At 41.5% G+C, this 16283-nt stretch overlaps 1 protein-coding gene across 1 annotated transcript in view; it reads left to right on the plus strand.

The window, feature by feature from the left end:
• CAMK4 (calcium/calmodulin dependent protein kinase IV) overlaps positions 1-9802 on the plus strand; it is a gene marked incomplete at its 3' end in the record, with an annotated part of 209152 nt that extends 199350 nt beyond the window's left edge. Inside the window, exons 8-11 of the mRNA XM_080919972.1 lie at positions 3635-3710; positions 5051-5177; positions 7200-7352; positions 9374-9802. Of these exons, the coding sequence (XP_080776098.1) occupies positions 3635-3710; positions 5051-5177; positions 7200-7352; positions 9374-9802 (785 nt within the window). The remainder of the gene's footprint in view (positions 1-3634; positions 3711-5050; positions 5178-7199; positions 7353-9373) is intronic.
• Between the last annotated feature and the right edge of the window lie 6481 nt (positions 9803-16283).

A 16283-nucleotide genomic window follows, 5' to 3' on the forward strand; every position in this document is an offset into this window, starting at 1 on the left:
TGCTGGCCTTCAGAATACGTGTATTCTACCACAACCCTGCCGAAGGGTGCACCTTGAAAACATGGTTATGCCTTGAAAGGAGTTTGTTTGTTTTGAAAATGGGGTGAGAAATCTGAAGGCTTGCTAAGGGCTCAGTGCATTAGAAGGCAGGCTGACAGCCTTTCTGCTGACTTTTGGGTTTGTTACCCCTATAGTATCTTGTGGTTCATGCTGGCCTTAAACTCCCAGTGTATTGAAGGGGACCTTGACTTTCTGGCCCACCTGTCTACCACTTCCTAATGCTGGGGTTACAGGGGTGTGCCGCTGCATCTGGTTTGATATCTTCACAAGTAGAAATTAGCTGTCTGCTTCTCCATTATTTCTTACTCTGAGGAAAGCACAGGTTTCTCGAGTCAATCATGAGGACACCTGATACCTGGGAGGCTTGAAGGACTAGTGTGTCGGAACCCGAAATTAGTCTGGAAAAGCCATGGACAAAGCTTCCCGCTCTTTAAAGGGTTTGGATAGGTTGGCTGTAGTAATAGATTAGTGGCCACACCAGGCCAATGCAGTTCCATGTGAGAGAGGTTTATTGTGGGGGAAGGGGAAAATGGAGGACAGAGACAAAGAGGGAAAAGAGAGAGAAGGAAGGGCAGAGGACAGGAAGACTCTGCCTTTTATTTAGGCTGTGATGTAACCATTTGCAGGTAAAGAGAGAGGTAAACCAAATGGGCGCTGGGAATGTATGGCAATTGCCATGGCAACAGATGCTCAGGTCTCTGTCCCCTGTAGGTGATGTCACTGTCATCGCTGGGTTCGAAGGCAGCGATCTGCAACCAACCATAAAGCCAGTTCCTGATACCAACATTGGTTATAAGTGATATCAGCTGATTCCAGAGAAAGACAATGTCATAATAACTAGTAATTGAAAATGCTTAGTATTTTTGAGATGGTTCATTCATTTGAATTTTATATTATTTTAAATGGTTAATTGATTTAAATGGAAATTGGTGTAGACAATTTTTTAAGCTCATTTTATTTTTGGACTTAAGATAGAATGAGTTCCTTTACAAAAAGGGAACTTTGTTATAGAAGACAAGAATGTCTTATTTTCCCATTGCCTCAGTTAACCTCCGACCCCCAAACTGACTCAGTGCACGATAATGCACTGCAGAGGAAGCTTGTGCCACTGGAGGGTGTGTGTGAGGGATGTGAAGGAGGGCAGATGTTGCTCTGTTGGGCAAAAATTTCAGCAGCTCTGGACAGGCATACAAAGACAGACAGACAGATAGATGTCAGTATTGTACCAGGAGCAGGGCTAGCAGAACAAATAGAAATGAAACAGAACAGGCTCTGAGGGGCGCATCCCTCCTGCTGGCCTGCTCTTCTTAGTATGGCTCAGCTGTGGATCACTCACTAGATCACAGGTTAAAACTCCAAGGAACTTGGCAATCGGCTAGCCCTGTCTGCTTAGATCTGAAAGCTTAAACAAACAAAGGAACCAGCAAACCCAGCAAGTCTCATGCTTCTGCCAGCACTGATGGAGTTCTCCTCAGGTTCTCTGAGGTATGGGCCTGAGAGGGCAAGGGCCAGACCATTCACTATCGCAAACCAAACACCCCCTGTCCCCCCTGTTCCATGTTGGACTGACCCTAGGAGGCAGGTGACAGCAGCTCTCCAGGAGACTGCAGCCAAATCTGAGTTCTTTTGGCAAAAGCACTCACAAGGGGGAGTTGTAAAGGTTCATTCTGTGAGGTGCAGATTAACCTAGGCTGTCGCACGCCCACGTCCGTCGGCCGAAACAGGCGTGCAACAACAACCAGATTCTTCTGCGGACAACCTTTATTGTACAACACTCTGAGCAGGGGACTTCTTGAGCAGGAAGCTTCTCTCTGAGCAGGGGATCTCTCTAGGTGCTTGCCTGGTGGAATCTCCCGCAATCTCCTCACGTGGGGGAGAAATGCACTGCTTATATATGCCTAAGAGACTTGTGTTGCTACCTGATTGGTGCATCCTCCTGTAGCTCAATTACTTGCCCTGAGATTGGGCTGTGACTTATGTGGTTGCCAAGCAACACGAGGAGAAAGGTTTTTGTAGGCTGAACAATGGGCGGGAAGCTGGCGCCATTTATTGGCGCCAACGGCTTCCTACACTAGGCAATGCAAGTGTACCCTACAGGAAAGACGTTGACAATGGGCAAGCATTCTCCCTAACTTTATCACATCTTAAAAGGACATTTTCCCCTAGGAATCATTCAAGTGTAGACAAGAAAACTTTTGGGGATTCAAAAGTCCTGTTGCTTGGCTGCATAGTATTTTGGCACATGGTGCCTTTCCAGGTGGTTCTGGCTTGGCTATTCATTTTCTGTATTTTGTATAACCCAAGTCTACAGGGGAGGAGGGTGGAGGGTGGGGTGACACTGAAAGCCACCAGCAGAAGAGCCACAGTCATCTTTCCAGTACACCCTGAACCCATTGTAAACAGGCTCCTCGCTGAGCTCGTGTTGATGGTCTACAATGGCGTCCTCCCCAGGAATACAGTAGATCCAGTTCACTAGTTCTAGAGGCTTCATTCAGAGGAGTGTGGAGGTCTGGTCCCCCAGACATACCTCAAGGCACTGCAGCACACATCAAGTAACTCATTCCTTAAGGGGCCCAGCAGCATGTACGGCACTAAAAACTGTTTTAGGCTAATAGATCCCAAAGCCCATCTCTCTGCAGATGGTGGTGCTTTGCTTCTCTGTATCTCTTTGTGAGTTAGATAAAAGCTGGGTGCATCACGGTACTCACTGTACCCAGGACTCACTGCGAACTGCCTACCCAGCCAGCTTCCAATTTTCACTGCTCTCGGGTAATAAGAATGTAGAAGAGCAGTATATTCGTCACTCCTGGACCATGCCAAGGCTGAGAAGGCCCTCCTACTCCAACAGTAGAGAAAGCTAATAGAGTAAGCCTTGCTACACATAGGGGAGGCTTTCTTTCTTAGACCTTGACCTCAGGGAGACATGGGAGAAACACTGGAGACAGATACATGGCTGTCTAGGCCAAGAAGCACGTCCAAGTTCTTTCCTGCACCTCTACAACCTTCTTGTGCTAGAGTTTGGTATGTCCTTCCTGTCCTCTGCTTGGGTCCTTGCCCTACGTCCACACATGCACAGACTGCTTCAAGTAGTTCTCCACTTCTAGGAAGCGTAATTTTGCCTGTTTATCCCCTACTGTGCTTAACTTTCATTTCTTCCTTGTCTATGTATAAAGTGTTTTTTGAAATAAGGTTTTATGTTTTTGTTCCTTTTGCTTTTTACATTTTGTCTTGTTTTGTAGCAAGGATACACGTCTACACATTTTATTTGAGTCATATCATCGTATTGCAATAAAGAATAATCAAATTTTATATTAATATGATATATTAATGAATAGCTTTACTCTCATGCACCCATGACAGAGAGACTACAATCTCTCCTACAGAAACAGATGCTAGAATTCATTCATCCTAGTGTGGTTATGGAAATGATCAGGGATGTGCGATCTGAAGTTTTGTTGGGAATTTGGTTTTTCCCTCTGGTTGCAATTAAAATATGAGTGACAAGGAGTCTCTTGAGTTAACCTCTTTTTTTTTTTTTTTTTTTTTTTTTTTTTTTTTTTTTTTTTTTTTGCAGCACCCGAGATTCTCCGAGGCTGTGCCTATGGACCTGAGGTGGACATGTGGTCTGTCGGGATAATCACCTACATCCTGTAAGTGACTAAAAGCAACCTTTCCTCAAACAGCCTCTGTATAGCATTTTCTAGTTATTGATAGTTCTCATGAGAATTAATGTTGCCCTTTGATGTTTTTGTGATATCGCTTTTTGCATTAACCATGGTGAAAACATACTCTCAAAATGAGTATTACTTCTTACATTATCTTTTTTCTCAAGGGCAGAATGTATTCAGGGCTTTTCCTTATCTGATTTTTCTATATAATATACCCACATTTGGGTACATATTTGATGATCATAATAAGTGTGAAATCTAAGTCCACCTGCCACACTCTATGTATTTGCATCTCCTTAAACACACCTTTACCCCACTTAGGACACCTCTCATTTGTTTCATAAGAAATCCCACACTCGAATGCTTCTTACCAGAATATTTCAAGCACATTTACCCATTGGTTTATTTTTCCTGTATGTTGAAATCTCAAGGGCCTTGGGCTGAATACTGTGAATAAAATGAGCTAGTTTGTCACTTGATGCTATTCCAACTCCTGCTGCTGTCTTGCATAAAAAAATAAGGAATTTCAGAAAGTTTGTGCCTATGTGGTGACAGAATTGGAGGTTACGGTGAGGGAGAACACGAGTGAAGATTGCTGTAGAAAACCCAACTCAGTATCAGTGCACCTGAGAGTCAATGCCCAGTGGCACATCTGTTGGCCATTTAGAAGGGAATAGAGTTAGATGGGAGAACCTATAATATGCAGCTGTGCAGAGAGATCTTCCTGTTATCACAGGTGACCTATCATCACTGAATGTATAGCAGAGTTGCTTAAAGAAGAGACATTTACTTCCTCACACTGTCACCGAATTTATAGTGTTATCAGTATTTGTTTCAGTCTGAGATCCAAACTCAGATAAGATACCAAACTACCTACTAATTCTTGTGGGGTTCTATTTCTTCTACTTTTAAGCCTGTATTGTTAAGTCTTCCATTTTATATTAATCTGGAAGCCTAATCAATCTGCTTAATAGTTTTTTTTTTTTTTACTTGTCAAGAAAAATCTGGTGGAAAATCATAACCACAGTGTCTATAATATTAGGCATTTTAATTTTTGGTTGTTTTTGTTGTTGTTGTTCCTGCTTTTACTGTTATTGCACTTGTGGTTGCAGCTTTTATAAGAAGTTTGGTTCTACTCTTTTAACTTTCCGGGGGCACTTTTAGGGAATCTGTCATAAATTATAACCAAACAACCACATGCCTGTACAAGTAGATTTGCCTGTAGGGAATATAGAAAGAGAGACTTGAACTTTTTTCAGAAATGTGATTAAACTTGCAAGATCAGTTAATGGTATTTGACTCTGTTGTTTTTCCCCCTCCAGACTTTGTGGATTTGAACCATTCTATGATGAGAGGGGTGATCAGTTCATGTTCAGGAGAATTCTGAATTGTGAATATTACTTTATCTCCCCCTGGTGGGATGAAGTGTCTTTAAATGCCAAGGACTTGGTAAGTGTGACCAAAATACATAAATAAATTAGAGAGAAATAATATTTAGCTAAAAAATAGTAACATATATTAAAGCAGGCCACCTTTGACATTCTTGTTTCTTTATAACTTTAGATATTTTAATTTAAAAGGCACATTAATGCATTTTCCTTATGCAGAATAAAAAAAACAGACATCCTTTCAGTCCTTTCTAGCTTAATCATCATAGCAGTATTAAATTTTTGCTACCTGGTCAATATGGACCCTTTCAAATAACATCGCTCACACAGAATTCTGCTTTAATGTGGCTTATTTACCTAAATGTAGAGGCTTTTCAAATAGATATGAATGAACACATAAAAAACTTAAAACTTATTAAAATGCTCTGACAGTAGCATGAACGCTATTGTGGACCACTAGAATTATAAACAAGAGCCACTCTAATAACAGAATGTTCTATGGTTTGATTTGTACTGCCTCACATTCAGGCCCACAGTGAAGCTCACTATTATTCAAGAAATCTCTTCCAGAGAGAGCTCTTCTTCTCGCAGAAGGATGCTTGTGTATAATTGACATAGCAGCCACCATTTCTCTGGAGAAAAAAAAAAAAGAAAAAGAAAGTGCCAAAATAATGGAGTTGATTTTGAATCATAAAAAGGTTTCAGGAGTTTTCTAGTCATAAGTTTGCTGAGTGTGCTCACGTTCACAAAGACTCTAGGCAGAAAGACTTTATTGGAACTGAGTTGAGTTTCTAGAGCCCCTTTCAAGGACTCCTCTCTCCAAATATTACTCCCTTTCTTCTCAAAATGGCTTTACAGACCAGATTCTTTAGGATCCATGGCTTCCCTGAGTAGGAAGGGACGCAGTCCATATCTGTGTGTGACATTTGAACATGACATGTCCTGACCTCCTTCTCTCCTCCTCTACCCCTGACTCAGAGCAGCCCGCACCCTCTCCTACCTGGGCCCCAGCCACAGCTTCCTATGTGGCCTCTCTGCTTTTTCTTCCAAAATATGTACCATGAAGAGTCCAGAGATCCCTGCCTCCTACCAATCAGTGCTTGCACTTTAGATGCTCACACTTGAGCAAACATTATGCAGAAAAAGCTTCATGGAGACTGAGATGTGTTTGCTTCTGCTTTAGATTGTCAGCCTGCCTTCCTTTCTCTCCTACGTTTTCAGATCTTGGGTTTTAAATGACTTGGGGGTGTCTTCTTTAACAAGGCCAGAGTCTAGCGAGACCCTGGAGTCCTCGGTGTAGCCCACAGAAAGGGCTTCCACATAGTCTAGGCCGAGTTTGACTTTTCAATCTCTGCTAATTACAAAGTGACCTTGGCTGCTGAATCTTTGAACAAACTTTTGTTCTTGGCTTGTGAATCAGAGCGCATCATTCCCAGCCCGGCAGCATCCACCACTGCCTTGAGAGCAGCTGGAAGTCCAGGGCGTGCCTCCCCCACCAGACACTGCTTTAGCGCCCAAGGCTGGCAGTTATTTCATTCGTTGATCTTCCTGGCAATTCAGTATCTGTTCATCTTCACAGACAAGACCAAATCTTCCAGAATGGATCACCATGCAGGCTGCACCCTTCCAGCCAACGATTTCCCTAATTTTATCCTAAAGCAGCTATAATTTTGGCTCTGAACTTGGTCGCTTTCCATGAATCAAAGGTGTCATAAAATAGTACTCGATAAGGGCTCAAACACCAACCCTTTTCCGTTTAGTCCCCACTGAGGGAACGATATCATTTGAGTTTTGAGTTCTAAGTGATCTCACAGTGTGGCCTAGAATTATTCAGATGCTGGTTCAGCTCAGGAGTCATTTGGTCAGTAGATGAGCCAGGACCTAATTCTTGGAGCTCTGTAGAAAGAAATCTGTGAGCCAGTGGTGCTGTATGCCCCTGTCTTCTGAAAACCCTGTCTTCTGGAAGCTGCTGCTTCCCTGAGGTTGGTCCTTCTTCTGATAGTGCTCAGACTTGGTGCTAGTGATAACTGGGCAGCTGGACTTTCACAACGTCAAATAAGTCTATATTTCTTTATGATTGCAGGTCAAAAAACTCATTGTTTTGGATCCCAAGAAAAGGCTGACTACTTTTCAAGCCCTCCAGCACCCATGGGTCACAGGTAAAGCAGCCAACTTTGTCCACATGGATACTGCCCAGAAGAAGCTTCAAGAATTCAATGCTCGGCGCAAGCTTAAGGTAAAACATGTGTTTTTGTTTTGGTGTGTGTGTGTGTGTGTGTGTGTGTGTGTGTGTGTGTGTGTGTGTGTCAAACTTTCTCTGTCACAGCATGCATGTGTGGGTCAGATGGCAACTTGAGGGAACCAGTTCTCATCTTCCACCTAAATCCAAAGATTGAACTCAGGTGCCACCTCAAGTTCCAAAGACTGGCCTCGGGTCATCAAGCATGGGCGTTACTTAACCCACTGAGTCACCTCACCAGGCCTCAGCAGTTAGCATTCCTTATCTGAATAAGGCACCAACCAAGAAACTGCTATTTATTCTAAGTGTTCCTTTCTTTCTTCAGTAAATTGTTTTATTTACATTCCAAAGATTGCCCGCCTTTCACAGTTCCCCCTCTTTGGAGTTCTTCATCCCTATCCCTACCCTGCCTCTAAGAGGGTGCTTTCCCAACCCACTCCCTGCACACTTCACCCCCACCAGCATCTCTTCTTCCAGGGTATCAAGTTTCCACCAGATTGAGCACATCCTCTCTCACTGAATCTATATAAGGCAGTCCACTGCTACACAACTGGCTGGGCCATGAACCAGCCCATGCATGCTCTTTGGTTTTTGACTTAGTCTCTGGGAGCTCCCAGGGGTCTGGGTTAGTTGACTGTTGTTCTTCCTATGGGGTTGCCATCCCCTTCAGCTCCTTCAGTCCTTCCTTCATCTAACTCTTCCATATTGGTCTCCAACCTCAGTCCAGTGTTTGGCACATATCATCCTTTGGGATGTAAACCAGACCAAAAAGGACATGCATGGTGTCTACTCACTGATATTAGTGAAGAAGTTCAGAATACTCATGATACAACTCACAGACTGTAGGAAGCTTAACAAGAAGGAAGGCACAAGTGTGGATACCTGAAACCCACTTAGAAGGGGAACAAAATAACCATGGGAAGCAGAGGGAGGGAGGAAACTGGATGGGAGAGGGGAGGAGAGGCAGGATCTGGTGTGGGGAGACACACGAAGGAAGTCAGAGGGCCAGGAGAATGAATTGAAATATGCACTAGTGGGGTCAGGGAGCAGAGAAAGCTCTAGAAAGTTCCAGAAACCTGGGATGTGAGAGGCCACCAGGACTCAATGGGGATGGCAGTTGCTAAAATGCACAACAGTGGGAGATGAACTGGAGGAGACGTGGCCCCCAGTTGAGACACAGGGGAAGCCACTCATCTTCAAATTTTTTAGCCCAGAATCATTCCTGTCTAAAGGAAATTCTGGGACAAAAATAGAGCAGAGACTAAAAGAAAGACCACCCAGTGACCGGCCTGACTTGGGATCCATCCCATGGGTGTGCACCAAATCCTCACGCAATTACTTAGGTGATATTGCACATGCAGACAGGAGTCTGGCATGGCTGTCCTTAGAGAGGCTCTACCAGCAACTGACTGAGACAGAAGCAGATACACAGAAAGTTCTTAACCTTTAATAATTGGAAAACAATTTTTAGAAGTAATCCGTACTATAGACAAACACTAAAAGAGATGATACAGAAACTCTCCACCAAAATACATCTGTTTTATAGAATGTGAGTAAAAGAATGATCAGGTGCATCTCAGGCTGATAGAAATTAAATGACTAGGAGATGATTCATGGTCAATTTTTGAAGTAACCTATATTAAATAGTACTGTCTTAACTATTTCTGAAATTAGTTTGGGCGCTGAACTCTTTAATTTCCATGATACCAACTCACACCACGGATCTAGAATTCCATTAAGCATCCTTTTATATAAGGAATGGAGAATACAAAGCTTTAGATACTCCAGGACTAACACATTTTACTCCCCATTGTTCATATAGTTAACTCTAATGTGGAATTAAGGAGGTTTCATTATTCTGTCTCCAAATGTATATATATTTTATCTGGCAACCAGTCTTGGTATAATTCACTTTACTCTGAAAGACTCAACCACAACCTACAAAACAAAGTAGAAATTACACTACAATTGGGATTTGCCCCTGGAAACACCATTTTGTCCTCTCTCTCTCTCATCAGGCAGCTGTGAAGGCTGTGGTGGCCTCTTCTCGGCTGGGAAGTGCCAGCAGCAGCCACAGCAGCATCCAGGACAGCCATAAGAGCAGCTCGGATCCACCTTCAACCCAAGATGTCAAGGACAACACAGATCTTCTGGGAAAGAAAGTGCAGGAGGGGGACCAAGTGGCAGCGGAGGCTACAGCCGATGAAATGAGGAAGCTGAGTTCCGAGGAGGTGAAGAAGGAGGCAGGAGTAAGAGAGGAGGAGATGGCCAGGATGGTGCCTCAGGCGCCAGACGATGGGCTGAAGACAGATGACCCAGAAATGAAGAGAGGCTCAGGGGAGAAGCTGAAGAGTGTGGAGGAAGAAATGGACCCGAAAACCGAGGAGGAAACTCCTGCAGTGGGACTTGGGGTTCCGCAGCAGGATGCGATTCTGCCAGAGTACTAAGCTGGCTTCCTTTAGGTCCACAGGCCAACCCCAGCTTTTTACGTACTTTGTCCTTCAGCAAGGTGGGGATAAGCATGATAAGCAGTGTAGTGATTCTGTTTCGAGGTGCAAAGCACCACATATACCAGTTGGTAACCCTAGTGTCAGTGCATGTGTTTGCTTTATGAAACAATGACGTTTTCTACGGCATGTAATGGATGCCTAGTGCCGATGAGCTAAATTTGAAATTTCTAGCAAACAACACAACACTTTACAAACATCCTCAGCCTTCGGTGGCACATGCTATAGTGGAATGGCCGACTTTGAGAGAGTAGGCATCCTACACTCTCTACCAGTCTTCAAAGAGGGCAATTCCTTTGAACTCAGCTAAAACCCACTGGAGTTAGCAGACACATTCCCATGCTTTGAGTCAGAACGGCCGAGTAGGTTGATTAAAAGTAGGCCATAGTTGGGTACAAATGACACCTGTGGATCATGCAAAAATGTCCACGTACAGTCTTGGGAAGCTGAAGCATTCTTACAAGGCCCTGAGTCCACAGTCCCCTTAAGTGTATGCAGAGGATGTCTTATTTTTCAGTACACCATATAGGAATCCCCCAAACACTCATTATAAAATTCTGTTTACAATTCTTGGGAAATTACTTTTTAAACTGTGCTGTTCCTTTCCTTTATCTACCCTTCAAATCAAATGCCCCTTCAGAGTATAAAACCTAGGAAAGAAGGAAGACATTTAAGTAAAATGAGATATAATTAGGCTTTAGATAGACGAGGATGAACTCTTTCTCATTTCTCACAAAAGCTCGCATCTGTAAGCCTATGTGATAGTTGGCACATAAGAACATTTTTATGAACACAACCTGCAAGGAACAAGCTTCAGGTTTTGGAAAAGTCCATTCCACAAATTGATGCCAAAGTATCTGTCTGAATCTAATAACAATACACTCAATGGTTATATCATTTAGTACTGATATTGTAGAGTGAGGAAATGTTAGCAGAAAGATGCTCTCCTCCAATTGTATAGACATACTGTTCATAAGCTTAAAATTCACTATTAAAGCTTGTACCTTTCCCAATGGAAGGGTCCCCACATTTTATAATGTTGAAATATGTTGAATATATGCTAAGAAATTAAGCATAGAGTGAACTTTTATTTGCCTTAAAAATAAGCAAAACCAAAAATAAAATGAAAACACATCTTGAACCAGACCTTGGGGAGGGCAAAACATTAAACCTTAGTTAGCATGATATTTTTTTTTCTCAGAATAATTTTTGGGGGAGGTTTCACAGAAATCATATTAAATCCAATACCTAAAATTTTGTGTTTGAGTTAAAATGAGCACTTTATCAAAATAACTTTAATATTTTGGGTGAGTCTTCTTGACTTAAAAAAAATCACTTTTAAAGTGCAAAATGGGGGCAAGAAGAATGAATAGCACAGAATTAAACTGATAATTTGTCTGACTCATTCAAACAGTTACACCAGGAACTGAAATTAGATCTGGGCTTCCTCCAGGCAGGTAGGGTATCAGTACCTCAGCATGTCAAGCACAAACCCTTGATAGCTCTTGAAGAAGGAGACAATGTGGTGCTTTGAGTATCTTGTGATTTGGGTCCTTGACAGGCAGCTGACTGGGAGGGCATATCTGACCAGGGCGGTTCTCTTCAGTTGATTTTAATTGACAGTGTTTATATCCTTAGGCTCCTTCCTTCCACTGTAATTTCCCCTCTTGGAGCTCTCATTCTGAGCGTCATGAAGGGCTCCTTAGTTTTAATCTATAGGAATGCTTGTTAAGATTTCCATTTAATAACAGTAGTTCCCTGGTGTATTTTTCCTCATCAAGCTTAGCATATGTCTGGTGAGTGTCCCATATATGGGAAGATTGGAGACCTCTAGAGGATCTTGTTAGAAGGTGGCTGTTAAATATCAGAACCTATCACTGTTCAAATCCAACCTGGTATTTCTTCATTCCAACATGGGCTGTGTGCCTTGAATGACCCTGTAGACTATAGGAATTGCATCATAAATACCAAGGCCTTGTGGATTTCAGAATAAGTTGTTTAAATGATTGTACATCATCCTTTCTTGGTGGTACTCAAAAGTTTAAGCACAATTCCCTCCCTCTCTTTTATAACCTACATACATGAACATCATGGGCAGTTTTCAGTTGTAGCTGGTATGCTAAAGACTAAGTCCTGCTAATGCTTACAAGTTCCATTCACAGGGAAGTAGTCAAAAATTTCACTCAATCATTCAAAGATTCCATCTAAGAATGATTATTTTGCCATTTTATAAGAATGATCACCATTTATATGGCTTGTTAAAATTGTATTATCTATTTCAAAGACTACTTAAACTAAAAAAAGACAGTCTTTATTTGAAAGAACACATGCTAATATTACTCTTAATTGGTAACTGTCTTTGTTAGTTTTATTCCTGTGAACAGACACCATGACCAAAACAACTCATACAAAGGAAAACATTTACTTGGGGTTGGCTTACAGTTTCAGAGGTCCAGTCCATTATCATCATGGCGGGAAGCTTGACAGCATTCAAGCTGATATGGTACTGGAGAATGGGATGAGAGTTCTACATCTTAATTCAAAGGTAGCAACCGCAGTCTGTCTGGATCACAATGACCAGATTTAAGCATATATATGAGACATCAAAGCCCCACCTTTACACTGACTACCTTCTCCTAACAAGGCTACACATCCTTCAATAAGGCTACACACCTAATATTGCTATATTCAAACCACCACAGTAATGTAGTCGCAAAAAAATTTTTTTTTAATTGCAACAAATAATATAATTTGCATTTAAGGGATAACAGTTACAAGGTGGTGGGAGGCAGAGGCAGGTGGATTTCAGAGTTCCAAGGCCAGCCTGGTCTACGGAGCAAGTCCCAAAACATCCAGGACTACAAGGAAAAACCCTGTATTGCCAAAAAAGCCAAAGCCAAAGAGTCTCACCCCCCCCCCAAAAGTGAGGGACGATAGTTACATTCATTATTGGTTTTTATTTCAAGATCAGGCATGTAGCACGACAGGGTTCTTTTAACACAGAGGACAATCTGAAATTATTTCCCCTCTTCAGAAAGAAAGTCTGCCTGTGGGTTTCTCAAAGTGCAAGCCCTCTTACCACACCAGTGAATGAAGAAGAAAGGGATGGAATAGAATGCTTACAAAGTAGTAAGTGCTTACATTAAAATGTTTAATAAGCTACAAATGTGAAAGAGTTCTGAGACAAGGTCTTATTTACGTATCCCAGGCTGGCCTTGAATTGACTTTGTGGCCCAGACTGACTTCACACTCACACAGTGATCTTCCTGACTCAACTTTTCCCGATCTGGGGTTATAAGAATATGCTACAACTCCCATATCCATGCATGTATCTTTGAAATTTCTATTAGCTACATTCTAAAAAGAAAATATGAAATGACTGATAATATATTTTAATTCAGTAAACACGTTATTACATCAAAATTAAAATTAAATGTTATAATTTGAATCTATTTTATACTGTTTCTAAATTAGCAGTCTAAGCATGTTTACACCAGGTGGTTATAAGCCACACTAAGCCAGTGGTCTAGCCTAGACCACTTTTCTTATGAGCAAAGTGAGAACTGAGTTTGTATAGTCACATCTGAGCTGACTTAGTTTTTTAGTTTTCCACATTGGTAAGTTAGTGAGCAGGTCAGATACAAATGTTAAAGGTGTAGACACACAAATCCTGGCTACTCCTGGACATGGGTTTGGAGAAGTGATCTGCATTATTACATCAAAGTAACACTTCCCTAGGCATTGCCAAATTGTGTGTGTACGGGTCAGAGTCCAGCATATCCACATTTGGCTCTGGAAACCTGACTTCACTTCAGTTGCCTGAGTATTGTCAGAGAGCAAACAGAATTCCTACTTAGCAGAAATTACCATAGGTCCACTTCGTGTCAGCACTGAGCAGCCTAGACACAGAATCCAGTTTCCAAAGACTGGACTAAGCTGGACATCATCCTCATGTTGCAAGAAATCTTTCTAGAAGCCTCCTGGAAAATAGAGTTGCATGATGGGAACGTTATAATGGCAGCGATATGCCAGACACCCACACAATGGGAATGCGGTCACGTCTGGCATTTGTGATGCTTCTTAGAAGGAACTGGTCCAAACTGCCACGGACAGATTTTTTTTTAAAAAGACTTTTGGAAAATTTTACATACCGATTTTAGAATAATTTCCTAAAGTCACTGTATTGGCAGATTTGTAAAGAGCAGCTTGCCTTTTAAAGGGACCTCAGTTGTGTACCGTTTGGTATTTTGTAATGTAGACAGTTCAGCGTTTTTTATTGGCTGTTTTGGGCATCATACACAGGTTGCTGATAATTGTGAACTGTCTACAGGTTGGAGCTTTGAAAGCCGTTGTATTTCATGGTTAAGTTTTTCTTACACAAAAGCAGATGGTTGCATTTCAAATTGGAAAAAGAAAAGACAACACACTTCTACTTTAGGACTGTTTTTATAAAGCCAAATAAAAAATAATTTTAAAAGTGGTCACGAACATGAATTAGCACTGGGCTCATTCACAGAGCAGTCAACTGCAGGATTCCAATGCCATTGTGTGGTTGTGAATTACTCTGTCTGGCTGCTGAGGTTTATTTGAGAAAGCACAAAGTTTGCAGACATTACTTATGCAATGAGACTTGTAGTATCTTTGTAATTGCTGTCCATTAGGTCAGAATTCAATTTCCTTAATGTTTTTCACTGATAAGTGACTGATCAACATTATTTCTGACATTTGAGCTCTTACCAGCTGAGCACTGCTGAACTAGTGTTTCTGCAGTGTTTAATACGCAAATATACTTCTGTGTTGGTATTTACAGCCACATGACGAAAATGTGCAAAGCTTTCTACCTAAAAATTTTAAGACATTTTACTTTCTTATAAAGAAGTAGTTCTCTAGTTTCTTGAAAGTGAGAGCAGGATAGAGGAGGAGGAGGAGAGGGAAGGAGAGTGAGAAGGGGATGGGTTACATATATTAGTAACATGGGATGGGGATACATTTGCTAGTAACACAGGATGGGGATACTTTTGTTAGTAACCCACCTAGGGCTGCAATGATAAGGAAGTTCACATTTCTTCTTTGCATTCAAGGACAAGCTTCTGCCATTCCTCTTTGGGAATAGCCCCTGAGATCAAATAATGTAGAACCGGTCCAATTATGTTTCACTTACCTTGGAAAGCAGTAGCAAAAAATTTACGATTGGTCAAAATCAATTTTCATAAGTGATCTTTGGCAGATTCAGGAAGGCTCAACTCTTCTGTTCCCAAGCATCTGGTCCAGGAGTTTACTGAGGTCAGTAAACTTACTGAGGCCAAAATCTTGCCATGAAACCAGACTGCCTGACAACATTGCAGGAATCAGCTTCAAGGATCCCCAGCATCTGACCTAGTGAGACTCTAGAAAAGTAGAGCTCTCCCATGCTCTGCAGGATTGGACGTCTCTTTAAATACTGCATTGTTCTTGACAAATGATGGGACAGGGGTTCCGCCAACCGCGTTCGTTCCTTTGTGTTGGCTTCCCCCACTTGTCCCAAGTTGAGGTTTTGTTTTATCCACCCAGACATTAGCCTCAGTTTGGAAATGTGAAGTCCTGCGTGGTCTGGCAGGAACATGCCACATCAGCTGGAGGAACAGGTTTTTGTTCCCTCAGGTAGAAGCACAGATGAGCAATTCTAAGAATGCAAAAAAAAAATCACACTGTTCATAATTATTTTTCAGTGCATTTTAAGTAAAAGACCCATAGATACAGATTTTTATATCCAATCTAATAATTGCTTTGATTTATTGCACTGAAAATGACAGATACTTAATCTTCAGTCAGATTGAATAATCTAACTTTTCATCTAAAAGGTTACTTCAAGATACTCAATTACAATAAGCTTCACCTCTTTGAAACTGTTTACTGAGGCTATCTCCAAATTTTGATAATTATGGATGATAAAATTCTTCTAGATGTGGGCTTCCTTTGTCCTGACTTTGAAACATGGGTAACAATATATTTTATATATGACACAAGTATGACCATAATTTAAAAATTATCATTGCATAGTGCCTCCTTTTAACCTGTTTTGTATGCCTGGTTAAGTGTATATTAGTGTGACTAATATACCATTGTATTGGTTACTGAATAGCATATTCATAATTGATGTCTTTTCTGGCCATGACATTCTTAGTCTCAGTAGTATTTTATGACCATTTATAAACCCCAAAACATTTCCTAAATTTTAAGTTCTTTGGTTGAAATGGTTATTCTATGTCCAGCAGATATTGCTTTTCCCCTTAAAGTCTGTCCACCTCTCATGAGTTTTGTGAAAGGGCACAGTGACTTGAGCACCGACAACTCCAATGACTGGAAGTTACAAACAAATGGGCTATCAGGGTGATGTTTTGAAGTTAATAATCATACCAGTATTCTAAACGTTTTTATATCT

This window comes from Micromys minutus (genome assembly GCF_963924665.1).
Source record: "Micromys minutus genome assembly, chromosome: 8".
Taxonomy (NCBI): domain Eukaryota; kingdom Metazoa; phylum Chordata; class Mammalia; order Rodentia; family Muridae; genus Micromys; species Micromys minutus.